The sequence below is a fragment of the Marmota monax genome, unplaced genomic scaffold (assembly GCF_021218885.2).
Source record: "Marmota monax isolate L192 unplaced genomic scaffold, Marmota_monax_Labrador192_F-V1.1 WCK01_AAM20220418_F8-fsc00042, whole genome shotgun sequence".
Taxonomy (NCBI): Eukaryota; Metazoa; Chordata; class Mammalia; order Rodentia; family Sciuridae; genus Marmota; species Marmota monax.
The window spans coordinates 4,898,516-4,910,528 of NW_026693008.1; the positions used below are offsets into that span (position 1 = coordinate 4,898,516).

The 12,013-nt window shown below is 41.4% G+C and overlaps 1 protein-coding gene across 3 annotated transcripts in view; it reads right to left on the minus strand.

Annotated features, from left to right (window-relative positions):
* Positions 1–12,013, minus strand: part of Ptprg (protein tyrosine phosphatase receptor type G) — a 712,009-nt gene that overhangs the window by 537,321 nt on the left and 162,675 nt on the right. For all 3 annotated transcript variants that reach the window (XM_046452932.2, XM_046452933.2, XM_046452931.2), the window contains exon 2: positions 702–806. In XM_046452932.2, coding sequence (XP_046308888.1) covers positions 702–806 — 105 coding nt within the window. The remainder of the gene's footprint in view (positions 1–701; positions 807–12,013) is intronic.

Sequence of the window (12,013 nt, forward strand, 5' to 3'; positions counted from 1 at the left end):
GTCTATCTTCCTCAAGTATTCTTTAATTAGCTATAATCTATTTTCCGTATATTTTTGAGCTTCGAAATCTCTTTAAGAAATCACAATCCACCGGTCACATTTTGGTTAACTGTGGGGACCCTCCATATGGTATGTCTCCATTCCCCCCACCTTAAAATGAAAGAAAATTTTTTCCAATATAATTGTCAACACAGCTGTAACAAAGATCTCCCATTTCACTGGCTCAAAGGCTAACAGTCAAAATATAAATGAAAACAACTGCAGTCAACAGAACTACAATAAATTCCACAAACAAGACTGATTCGAAAATAAAGTTGCATTTCTCTGCTTAGTTTTGGATATCTAATGCTTTATAATACTTAGCAGAAGTTTAAGCACCTGAAGACCAGCCTTACAATTTGTGGTCTCCAAAAATCACAGCCACCAAAGAAACAGAAAAGAAAATGTGCGTCTTCAGGAAAGTCACAAGTTAGGTACAATAACTCATGAACGAGTTCAGAAATAAATGCAAATTGAGGGAGAAAACAGGTGGGAAAGATTAACAACCTTGAGAAAAACAGGTTTGAATATTTTCAACTTCACTAGTAGTGAACTATAAAAGGGTGCAATAAACAGAACTCAGGTGTGAACGTGATACAAGCAGGATTTTGAGCCAGACTTGACCGGATGCCTATAGTGCCAATATCAACAGTGTGACTTACCAGAGTAAGCCCAGTATGGGTCCCCTGAAGCCTTGCGTCTGCGGATCTGCACTGAGCTGCCGTGTCTGCTGTCATGCAGGGTCCCGACGTAGCCTTCCGTCAAGGCTGCAAGAGGGAGAGGAGACCCACAGTGAGACAAAGTCATCACCCCACCACGTACACACAGGGGGTCTCATGAACAGATCTGGGAGACTTCAGAGAAACAAAGACCTTGGGAATGACCAAATAGAACCTCATTTTACAGAAAAAAAAACTTGCAGGAGAATCCACAGATTATCACGACTACTGCTCATATAATAACAGCCTACCATGAGCCCTTCACTTTGTAGCAAAGAGCACAGGACATTAAGTCCTTTGTATGCACTATCTTTTTTGGTCTGCAAAACAGCACCCTATGGTGTTTTGAGCCAACTAACGTTTCAAGAAGTGGTGGTAACTGTCACTCACCCAAGGTCAGATAAATAGTAGAACTGGAATCTAGGACTTTGGTTCTACTTACATCAATAAACCCAGGTCCCCTGGCCTATGTGATCTTCACAGAGCTGGGGCTCATTCTACTTGTTTTATAAGTAGAGGACCCGTAGGTAAGCATGCAGACCAGGGTGTCAGGGCCTATCCCGCCCAAACAAGGCACAGTGTGACATGAGAAGGATTCCCGTGGTGAGTACCCATGTTCCACACCATTGGACCCACAAATAGTCACCTGCAGTACTGAGCCCCTAAAACAAGAAGCCCCCGCAACAATCTCAGAAAAGAAACACTGCTTCATGATGTATTTTTTGGAAAACTCGAAATGAATCCGATCCATCAAGCAAAAGCAAAAATATTCAACCCCATTATGGAGAGTTCCCATCTGCCTGCTCCCGCGTTCAAAGACCCTTCTCCCAGCCTCTTCATGGATGCAAATTTCTCTTGTTGTGAATCCACACCTGAATGCACTGATATATTAGATGAGAAATATCACAGGTGCCCGGAATCCAAAATGAAACAGAATTATACTCCAACAATACCCACCACCTGACGATGTTAATATTCAAATCCACCCAAACAAAATCAAGTGCTTTGCAAAAGTAAAAGAAAACGGGGAGAGGAATCTGTATATTCAATTTAAGATGAAGAGAGCCACGGGAAAGCACAATACATTTTCCATTCCAAATTCGTCAATAATAATAATATTATGATGTAGCTTTGATGAGGATGTGACAGGCTGGAACAGAAAAATCAGGAAAAAGAAGTACTTTGTGCTTCCACTTCAAGTGCACAGACAAGCTTTAACACAAGTAATGCCTGAGCAGAGAGATTCTATAGAGTATGAGCCCTTTAGAGAAAAGGGGGAATCTGATTAACCCCAAAACATAACCAAACAGTAAACCTCGTATCCCCATATTTATTCACTGGTTCTGATTACTACCCATCCATAAAACAATAAAGGCTTAGGTAATCATCATCCAATTCATCCTATGATTCTAGAGAATTGAACCCTTCAGAGCCCCAGGAAGTTGGCCAATCCGAGCTTCTAGAGGTCAAAAGTAAAGTCTCACCATCTAGTCCCCTAATCCATTAACCCTCCACAAAAGAAAACTAAATTATTAATCATTAGGATTATTTATGTTCTTTGCATATGGGGAAACTTTATTTGCCTATTTACTCTGCTTTAAGTAAGTTCTGTCAAATAACTCTTTCTCGTTGTATCCACACAAAATGAGTAAAAACGACTGATTATACAATGCTTTTTAAATGCCTGTAAAGAAATAACATTTCGTAAGTGGCCCTGGATTTAGACTGAGGCCAAGAGACCACACCAACATGTAAGTTTAACCACAGTAACTGAGCTTTGGCTGGGTGCAGAAGTACCTGCAGCCAATTAATATTAGATTGCAAACATTTAATGGGTAACCAGCCAACCAGGTGACTGACTAAGCTGTAGCCTGTTAAGTTCTTGTTTTTCCTCTGTCTCACCTTCATTTCCCTACAAATGCCGTCAGATCACATGTTGGTTGGAGTTCTCAGAACCCACTCAATCCACAAATCATTTTTGGTTTTGTTCAAATAAACTCTGCTAAATTCAATTGACCTAAGGATGTTCCTTTTAACACAACACAGTAGAAATTTACCACACAGTCTCCTCATTTGCAATAATAAACCTAAGTGGGTATTACAGATTGGACAGCCACTCCCTGTCATCACCAATCTTGCCAGCTCTAGCGATAGACTGTTTCAGCCTGTCAATCACTATATCATCTCCCTGTTCCCACTGATGCATCCAGGCCTAGGGATATCAGCCAATCAGAGATTCTCCTTTCCTTCTGGAGGTGTTATGACATTAGCCCAGAGCCTTGAGAGAGTGGCCAAGGATCAAGTAAGGTATCAACAGAGGAGATAAAAAATGGAACCAAGTCAGAGGAGGCAAACCTATAGATGAACTCTCTTGATAATGTCTATGACCTGGACAAAGGCAATTTAAAGCCAGCCCTATCTGTGGCTTTATAGCTTCATGAACCAATTACCTGTTCAAGTGTCTTTTTCTCTTTCTCACATGCAAAAGATAGCCCAGTGAGACCCACAGTGTCTTGTAAACAGTTGCTTCAACTTCTGATTGCCAATTTCTCCATTCATAAAGGGCCATTGTTAGAATAGTGGTCTGAACTGCTTTTAACCAAAAAAGCCAGGTGTGGTGGCGCACGCCTGTAACCCCAGCAGCTTAGGAGGCTGAAACAGAAGGATCCCAGGTTCAACACCAGCCTCATCAAATTAGCAAGGTCCTAAGCAACTTAGCAAGACCCTGTATCAAATTTTTTAAAAATATTTTTTAAAAGGGCTGTGGATGCAACTCAGTGTTGAGCACTCCTGGTTTCAATCCCTTGTATCAAAAGGGGAGGGGAAAAAACACAAAACTATACCTGGAATTTGGATTTAATTGGTCTGGGGTGGAGCTAAGACACCAGTTTTGGGTGTTGCTATGTAGCTCAGGCTAGCCCCAAACTCCTGCCTCAGTCTTCCGGGTAGCTGGGGCTGTGGGAATGAGCCACTGCTCCTGCCTCTGTGTGATTCTACATTGAACCCAGAGATAAAAACCAGCAAATGTCCCAAGGGAGCTGGGCCTAAGGTCGCCCTTATCTTTGACATTCCCAACTCTTGTCCTCAAGGTCTGTAACTTCACAGCCAAAGGCTTCACACTGATGCAGGGTTGGCAGAGCACAGGGGAGTGGGCCTGCTGCAGAACTGACCAAAACATGGCTCCAAACTGAGCAAGAACAGAGTTCTAACCTGAAAGCTCACAAACAAACCAGGTGGGAAATTAAGGAAGGAATGGGGTGTTCTTCAAGGATATTAATTCCTTCCCATGCTCTGATGGAACTCAGACTCGTAATCCCCACCAACCCCCGATTCCCAGAACCTCTGGGATCATCAGGGTAGTGCAAGGCGCACAGAGACTGCCAGGAAGGTCTCCTATTGGAGGAGCATCAGTGCTGGGAAAGCCCAGTGGCAGGTCCACAGCTGAGTCAGGTAAGCCCACATCTCCAGGACCTGTATCCCAATAGCCTTGAACAAGTCTGCATTGAGGCCATCAGGTTTGAGGTCCCACCCTTAACCAGCTCCCGAAGCAAACTAAATTATTAATGCAAAAGCAAATCCACAAAGATATATCCAATGGAAGAAACAGAGAAGTTGACACCATAAGATCCTCCCCTATGCACTCAATACCCGTAATGTGCAGTCACCTTCCAAGTGACATAGGGAACATGGATCTGAGTTGAGCAGCAGAAACTGCCTGTCTAAAGATGGGTCTCTTGGAACAAAACAGGAGCTGCAGTAATGTCGAACACAGCCCAGCTGACAAGCAGTAACAGAAGAACTGAGGGCCACCCCAAGAGAGATGGTCCCCTTGTCTTGCTCACTCTCCCTCAAAGTACTGAAGTACAAGGTGTATTTCACATAGCCAGGGCAGCTCGGGCAGGAAAACTTACTTCTGAAAGCCATATTGCATGGGTTCTGAAGGGCTGAAGGGACCCAGGAAAAGCGCATGTGTTTCCTGGACTACTGCCAAAACACCCCCATAATGGAGCTCCCCCATATACTGTGTGTTCATGAATAGTGAGTGAATGAATGAATGACAGAAAGGTCCAAGGCGACTACTCTGGCAGGTAGAGGATGTAACAGTGTATGTATGTGTATGTGTATGTGTGTGCATACATAACAAAAACGCCACCTTCTCCTTCAGAAAGATCTGAAGCAGGAACCATCCTGACTATCTAATAAGCAAACCCTCAGGGAGGCCATGCAGAAAGGAACAGTGTAGCCAAGGACTCTATCACTTGGCACCAGATTTGTTTTGTTCAACACATAAATTATTCATTAAAGGTGACTATATTTAGTTTTCCCTTTTATTACATCTGTCAGTAATGTGTGATTCCTTACCCCAACCCCCAATAAAAACATCATCATGCATTACTGGATTGCTGCATAAATTAAAACAAAATTTTAAGTTCTCTCCTCAATGCACTTCAGTTAATAATAATGTGATTCTAAAAAAATAACAATTTTCTAGAAACTATTATTTGAAAAGCAGTCAAAAATGTATATAGAGAGTATTAAACAACTTCATATTGTATTGGCAAGGAACAGAAGATTTGCAAATAGAAACAGTCTGTGGTTCCCAAGTAAAGATACAGAGTCAGCACACCAAATTCAATCAATTTTAATACTCTTTGTACCCTCCTAAGCTCAAACAGCCAACCGATGGCGGCATGGCAATGATATGGTATGGCTATGAATCATGCTATTGATTTTCAATATCTTCTGTGCAGAAAATTAAATTATGCAAATGCATGCCTTTACGAATCCTTACCTTAATGTGAAATTGCATAGTTGCTTATGTCAGCAACTTAATTACACAATTAAAAATGGAGCATGCTTATGAAAATATGTAGCTTCACTTCAGAACAGAAAATAAGCGTAAATCTGCCTATGGTTATCATGGGAGGGAGGACTGGCTTATGCAAACACGTTATTCGACCAGGTTCTACAGCACCAAACCACTATGGTTTATGGAGCTAAATTCATTTGTCAAAGAAAAGCCCAGGAGGACTTTTTATCATGTTATAACATTGCAACTTACTGGAAGAACAGTTATATATGGAGACGTATACACAGCTGTATATCTCTTCAAAGTGGTCAATTCTAGTATTGTTTGAGCCCCACCCTCACCCCACCATACACACACCCTTGGTGGGGTGATGAACCAGAGCATAAGGAATTTTGAACTTAAAGTTGCCTTTGAGGGTTGGATCATGTGCATGGAAGAATCCAGCCACTCCCATCCTCCAGGAGAATCTAGGTCTCTGAATTCCAACAAGATGAAAGCGGAGATTTCAAAACCAGTAGTATTAACTAGCCAGGGATGCTTACATCTCCCTCAGCAAGAGGAATCTTAAGTCAACCTGGTTGCTAGGCAGAGAGTTAAATGAGTGACAGGTATTTTCATCAGGGAGTTTTCAAAAACTCCATTTCCTCTCAGAACTTCTACGGAGCCTACCTCATTTCAGGCCTGAAGCGAAAAAGATAAAAATGTTTCCAGCCCCAAAGGCCCAATCCTTTCCTATAAAAATAGCCTCAGAGTTACCTACTACTGAAGATATCAACGCAACCGCTTCCTATGTGCATGATTTAATTTCCCACAGCTACCGGACATAGTTTATAAGAATAAATGTTTTTATTCTGGGAATATTAAAGCAGATGTGTAACCCATCTGCCTTAACTGGATCTTCAGGAGAATTCTGTGTAGTCAGTGTTCTCAGTGTTTCACAGATATTTTGACATGGGGAAGGGTGGGTTGGGGGGGGGACTTCAAGCTGTGTTAACTCTTTGATATTTTGCAGGGAACCTTTTCCATCTAAGAGCCTTGCCCCTTTGGGCATATTAAATAATGTTCTTGACATACAGTTCTTAGGATTTCCCATCCGAAAGAAGCAAGAATCCCTGAGTCCAGATTAGATAACAATAAAGTCACTACATGGGGGTTGAAAACGTTTTTCTTCCAAAACTGAAATTAGAGAGTACAATGCCCTACTTTCTTTTGACAAAGGCGGTCCATTTCTACGTGCATTTGTATACGGGAATGCGAATAGAAGTCCAAGATGTCCACCAAGAAAAGAAGACAAGAGGCCACCAAGGATTTCAAAAGAACCACTCACTGTAGTCCTTCATCATCCCGGATAGACCCACAACATCCACTTGATCTCTGCTGTCTTGATCTTCTGTGGGGAAAAGCGGGTACACAGCACAGGTTATACATGGGTGAAGGCAGATAATCAGAACATCCCAAAGTTCCTTCTACAATTTGACTGGACGTCTTGGGCCCAAAGCCAACTACAGCAGTAATACATGAAGTTATTTCCACTTCACCCCATAGCCACTTCTAGATCATTCCACAGGATAAACAGCTGGGCAGAATAATTCAACTCCCAACCAAACCGGAAAACAGCAGAACACAGAAATGTTGAGGCCCCTGTGCCAGAATGTAGAATTACTTAGGATGATGGATGGGTCACACTCACATAAGGAGTTTTCTTTCTTCCTCCAGAGTCATTGCCAAAAAAACGAGCCCACTAAAAATAAGCAATAGGCACTCTCATTTTCGAGTCCGGAATACAGATTTTCAGAATGGCAGACAAGCAGTGAAGCAGGCTGTTTATATCTATTATAACTGCTCATACAACAAACAAATTAAAGATCCCTCAAGGACGGCAAAATCTGCATTCAAGCACAATTTTCTCCAAATTTTTAAAGAGCATTTAAGAACATAAAATCCCACACAATAGTCTGAAACGAATATATCTTTATCTTTTTTTGTGCCTACAATAGGCAAAAGGATCAAATTATAGTTAAAAGTAATTAAATATTCCAATCAGCCTCTCATTTCCTTTGTGCCTGTGTTTCAATTAATTGTGTTAAAAACGTACTTGGTGAGTGTCCCAAATAGTAGGATCAAGAAGTGTGTTCTTCTACAACTACTGCATTACAAACGGTCCTCTTAGCTGTTTGTGATACTGAGTTAACCTCAAATACAATAGATAATATTACAGTAGATTGCCTATTTTATCATATTCAAATGTCTCTATTGTCTCAACTAAGAAAATTTTTTCATCATCTAAAGTGATAAAGAGATCTAATATAGAGCCATGATTTCTTTCTTTCTTTCTTTCTTGTTTTATTTTTAAGATAAGTAAAATGAATTACTAAAACTCAGAGGCAAGGGGAAAAGGAATCAGACAGCAATGTTGTATCCCAAGGAGCAAAAGAAACACAAACTGCCCTTGTAAAAATGAGTTGTCAGGTGGGAGAGCAAAATACTGAGTTTCTCTTGTGAGTTTATTAAAAAATATTGTAGACCCAAAAAGGTAGAACCCATTTTTTAAAGAAATAAGGACTAAAAAGAGACCTCCCCCCAAAAAAAGAAAAATCCATCCCTCTGCTGTTAACTCTCATAGTTTAAAAACTTCAGAAATTAAACACACACACACACACACACACACACACACACACACACACACACACTTTCCAACAGGTCTAGAAAAAGCACACTTAGAAAATTGATTTATAATGAATGGGCTCATTATACATTTGTAAAGAAACTGAAAATATCTTTCTTTCATAGAGAAAACATCTTTAAAAAGAAAAAAAAATGCCCCCAGCTTCTAAAAACTATATAACATCGCATAGAAATGTAACAACCCCGTCGAGCATAGTGGCACTCGCCTGTAATTCAAGGGACGAGGGCATCTGAGGCAGGAGGATTGCCAAGTTTAAGGCCAGCCTCAACCAGTTAGCAAGGACCTACACAACTTAAAACACCCAGTCTCAAAATTTTAAAAAGTCTGGGGATGTAGTTTGTGGTAAAGTGCCCTTGGTTTCAACTGAGTATTCTAAGTAGGTTGGTAGGTAGATAGATAGACACACAGACAGACCCACACAGAGACAGTCTGTTTTTATCCTGTGGTTTGCAATGAATCAAGTCTCTTCATTCTGTAATTTATCCAGAAATTGAAGCATGTTCACTGGAAGCATTGTGGAAATGTCCCGGGCTGTGGATAGTTACTTCCAATTTGACAACTGCAGCATCTCTTTCAACATCTGAAAAATGGGGGGATCCAGCCCAAAGATTGCATGGCCACCATACTGAACATACCCATGCATCAGATGTTTTATCCTCTGTGTGTGTGTGTGTGTGTGTGTGTGTACACAAGCAGGTAGAATTTCCAAAGTAGGAAAAGGCAGGGGAGAGAACAAATGTTGTCTTTGTTTTGGGATTTTCTTTTTGTGTGTGGGGGGGTGGGGGTGGGGGTTGCTGGGGATTGAACCCAGGAGCACCTAACCACTAGCCACATCCCCAGTCCTTTTTATGTTTTTATTTTTTGTGTTTTGGTCTCCCAAATTTGCTTAGGGCCTAAGTTGCTGTGGCTGGCCTTGAACTTGCAATCTTCCTGCCTTAGCCTCCCCAGAAGCTGGGATTACAGGCGTGAATCATCAAGCCCAGTTTGTCTTCTATTTTGTAATGGGAGATCTGGACCTTATTCCCAATTAGCAGCAAAATGCTACATGAATTTTCTCCGTAGAGAAGAGCCAAGAATTTCCAACTGGCCCCTATCTCCACCCAGTCCCAGTTGATCAATTATATTTCTTAAATAGTCTACCTATGGCCCTCTGAGCATGCCCCCGTGGCCTGGCACAATCGTAATTTATTTACTAAGTCAATTACTGCCCATGGGTTGAGTACTGTTAAAAGTATAATCAATACACCGGCTCATGTAATTCTTCCAATAATCCTAGTTTACGTATAACTTTCGGAAAAGATATGTTACTTGCCCAAGAACACAGAGACCTGAGCCAGATATTACTCTACAGACTGTAGAGTTAACACTATCACAATCTTTTTAAATTTACTTTTTATTTGTGTGTGTGTGTGTGTGTGTGTATTGCTGGGGATGGAACCCAGGGCCTCACACATGATAAGCAAGTGCTCCACCACTGAGCCACACCTCTGGCCTCTTACAGATATTCATCACAAAACTGAAATTTTCACATTCACAAAAAGTCTTTTGAGTTAATAGCTACTCCACTTGCTCAAAGGTAAATAACATCACAAGTAAGTTCCTACATAAGCCTCAGACAACTAAAAATAGAAGAATTTCAAAAGAAGGAAGCTGTCTAGACAACTCCTCCTACCAAAGGGAATTGTCAAAGATAAAAAAGCAAATTCCCAATACTAGAAGGAGAAAAATAAAAAAGAATGATTTTTTTTCTACCATGTTGTTGAGGATCTCCAATTACAACTAGGCAAACATTAGTTATTAGTTATTGGTCTACCAAAAAAAAAAAAAGCCACTTCCATACCAAGTGGAAATACATATTGTTAAAACTTGGGGAAGGAAATACAAAAGTGATATATGGATTAATAAATTCTCATCTTTCATATTCTTTTGCATAAAATGTGTAACTGACTACTGGATATATTGTTTTTAATTCTTAAGAAATGAACATTAACTTGGGCCTTTTATAGAGTCCAGTCAACACACACACACACATTCTATGTGAAAAAGAGTAGACAAAGAAATCCTACTTAAAAGTGGTTGGGAAACCATTTGCTGACCTCACCACATCCACCAACTCCACCAAAATACAACATCACCAAGCAGGTGATTCACAGCTCCAGAACTCGGAGCAGGTAAGTGCAATGGTTTGAAAAATGTCCCCCAAATTTCATGTTTTGGAGCCGTAAGACCCCGATCTATTCATTAGTGGTATTTGGAGCTGGGAAGTAGCACCTGTGGGAAGTGACTGGGTCATGAGGCTCTACCATCATGGACAGATTAACCCATTAACGGGATAGGGAGGAGTGACTTTATTATAAAAGCCAGTTGTGTCTGGCATGCTTGCTCTGTGTCTTACCACGTGAGGCCCTTCGACCGTGTTACAAATCAAGGTGACCCTCACCAGATGCCAGGGCCATGTCTCTGAGCTTTCCAGCCTTCACTAAGTAAGTTAAATAAACATCTATTCTTTATAAACCACCCAGTCTGTGGTTATAGCAACAGAAAACAAAGACAGTAACCTTCACAATAACACAAATATCTACAGAGATAATCCCCAACCATGGTAAATTGCAGGTATAAGCCCAGGCCCTACATTTGAGGATCAAATACAGAAGGCACTCCATACATCCATCTAATCAATTTTGAGACCTGTGACCTCCAGGGCTAGGTTGGAGACGTTTTTTAAATTCTGTCTGGCCAGTCATTCAGGAGACTGACTATTCCCCAGACATATGGACGACTGGTCAACAAGTTTCTATTCTCCCTCCACACTTAAGTAGTTAAAGAGAGTTTCTGTGGAGTCTGGGATCTCTCCATGGTAGTATGCTACTGTATGGAGCCTCTAACCATACCTACTTACACACCCTCCTGCCTGCCCTCTAGAGGCTTAATTTATAAACCTGGTGAACAGAATGCAAAAATGGAATGAAACAAATGGCACAGGTGGGGGAGGAATATAATTGGAGAGAATGATCAGGGAAGGAGATGTTTTAGTGGAGAGCACTGGCAGGGAGGGAGGGTGGACTGGGGAACAGCCTACATAAGGATGCAAAACCAGAGTAAAATGTGGCCTAAGGAGGCTGGTCTGGTGGAAGCTTCTCAGCTGGGGAGCTAGAAGGGGGAAATGGAGGAAGAAGAAGGGCAGGATCCCCCAGGACCTCAGGGGAGACTGGGGAGCTCAATGGTGGCAGCCAATGTGGTCTCGTGTATCATATCCTTTAAAACAGCTGCATTGAGATATAATGGGTTTTAGTGTAACTGCGGAGTTGTGCAACCATTACCATAATCTAATTTTAGAGCATTTTTACCGATGTATGCTTTTAAAACATGACTCTGAAGTGCAGGGAACAGATTGGAGGAAAGCTGGTGGGAGTCAAAGCTAAAGCTGATCTCCCTAGCCCCCGGGAAGAGGGAGGTCAGGACAGAAAATTCACTAAGTGTATTCTTGCACTTGTGCAAAGCAAGTCGGAGACATTCTCCCAGAAGCTAAATGTTGGAGAGCAAACATTTTACCCTAATATGTACATTTTCTGTTGTTTTCTATGGACATCACTTTGACCATTTTCACTTGAATTAAGAACCATCTAGAAATGAGTTGCAAGTCAGGTGCAGTGGCACGTGCCTATAATCCCAGTGAGTCAGGAGGCTGAGTCAGGAGGATCACAAGTTCAAAGATGAGCTTGTGCAACTTGGTAAGACGCTAGGCTGTAGCTCTGCGGT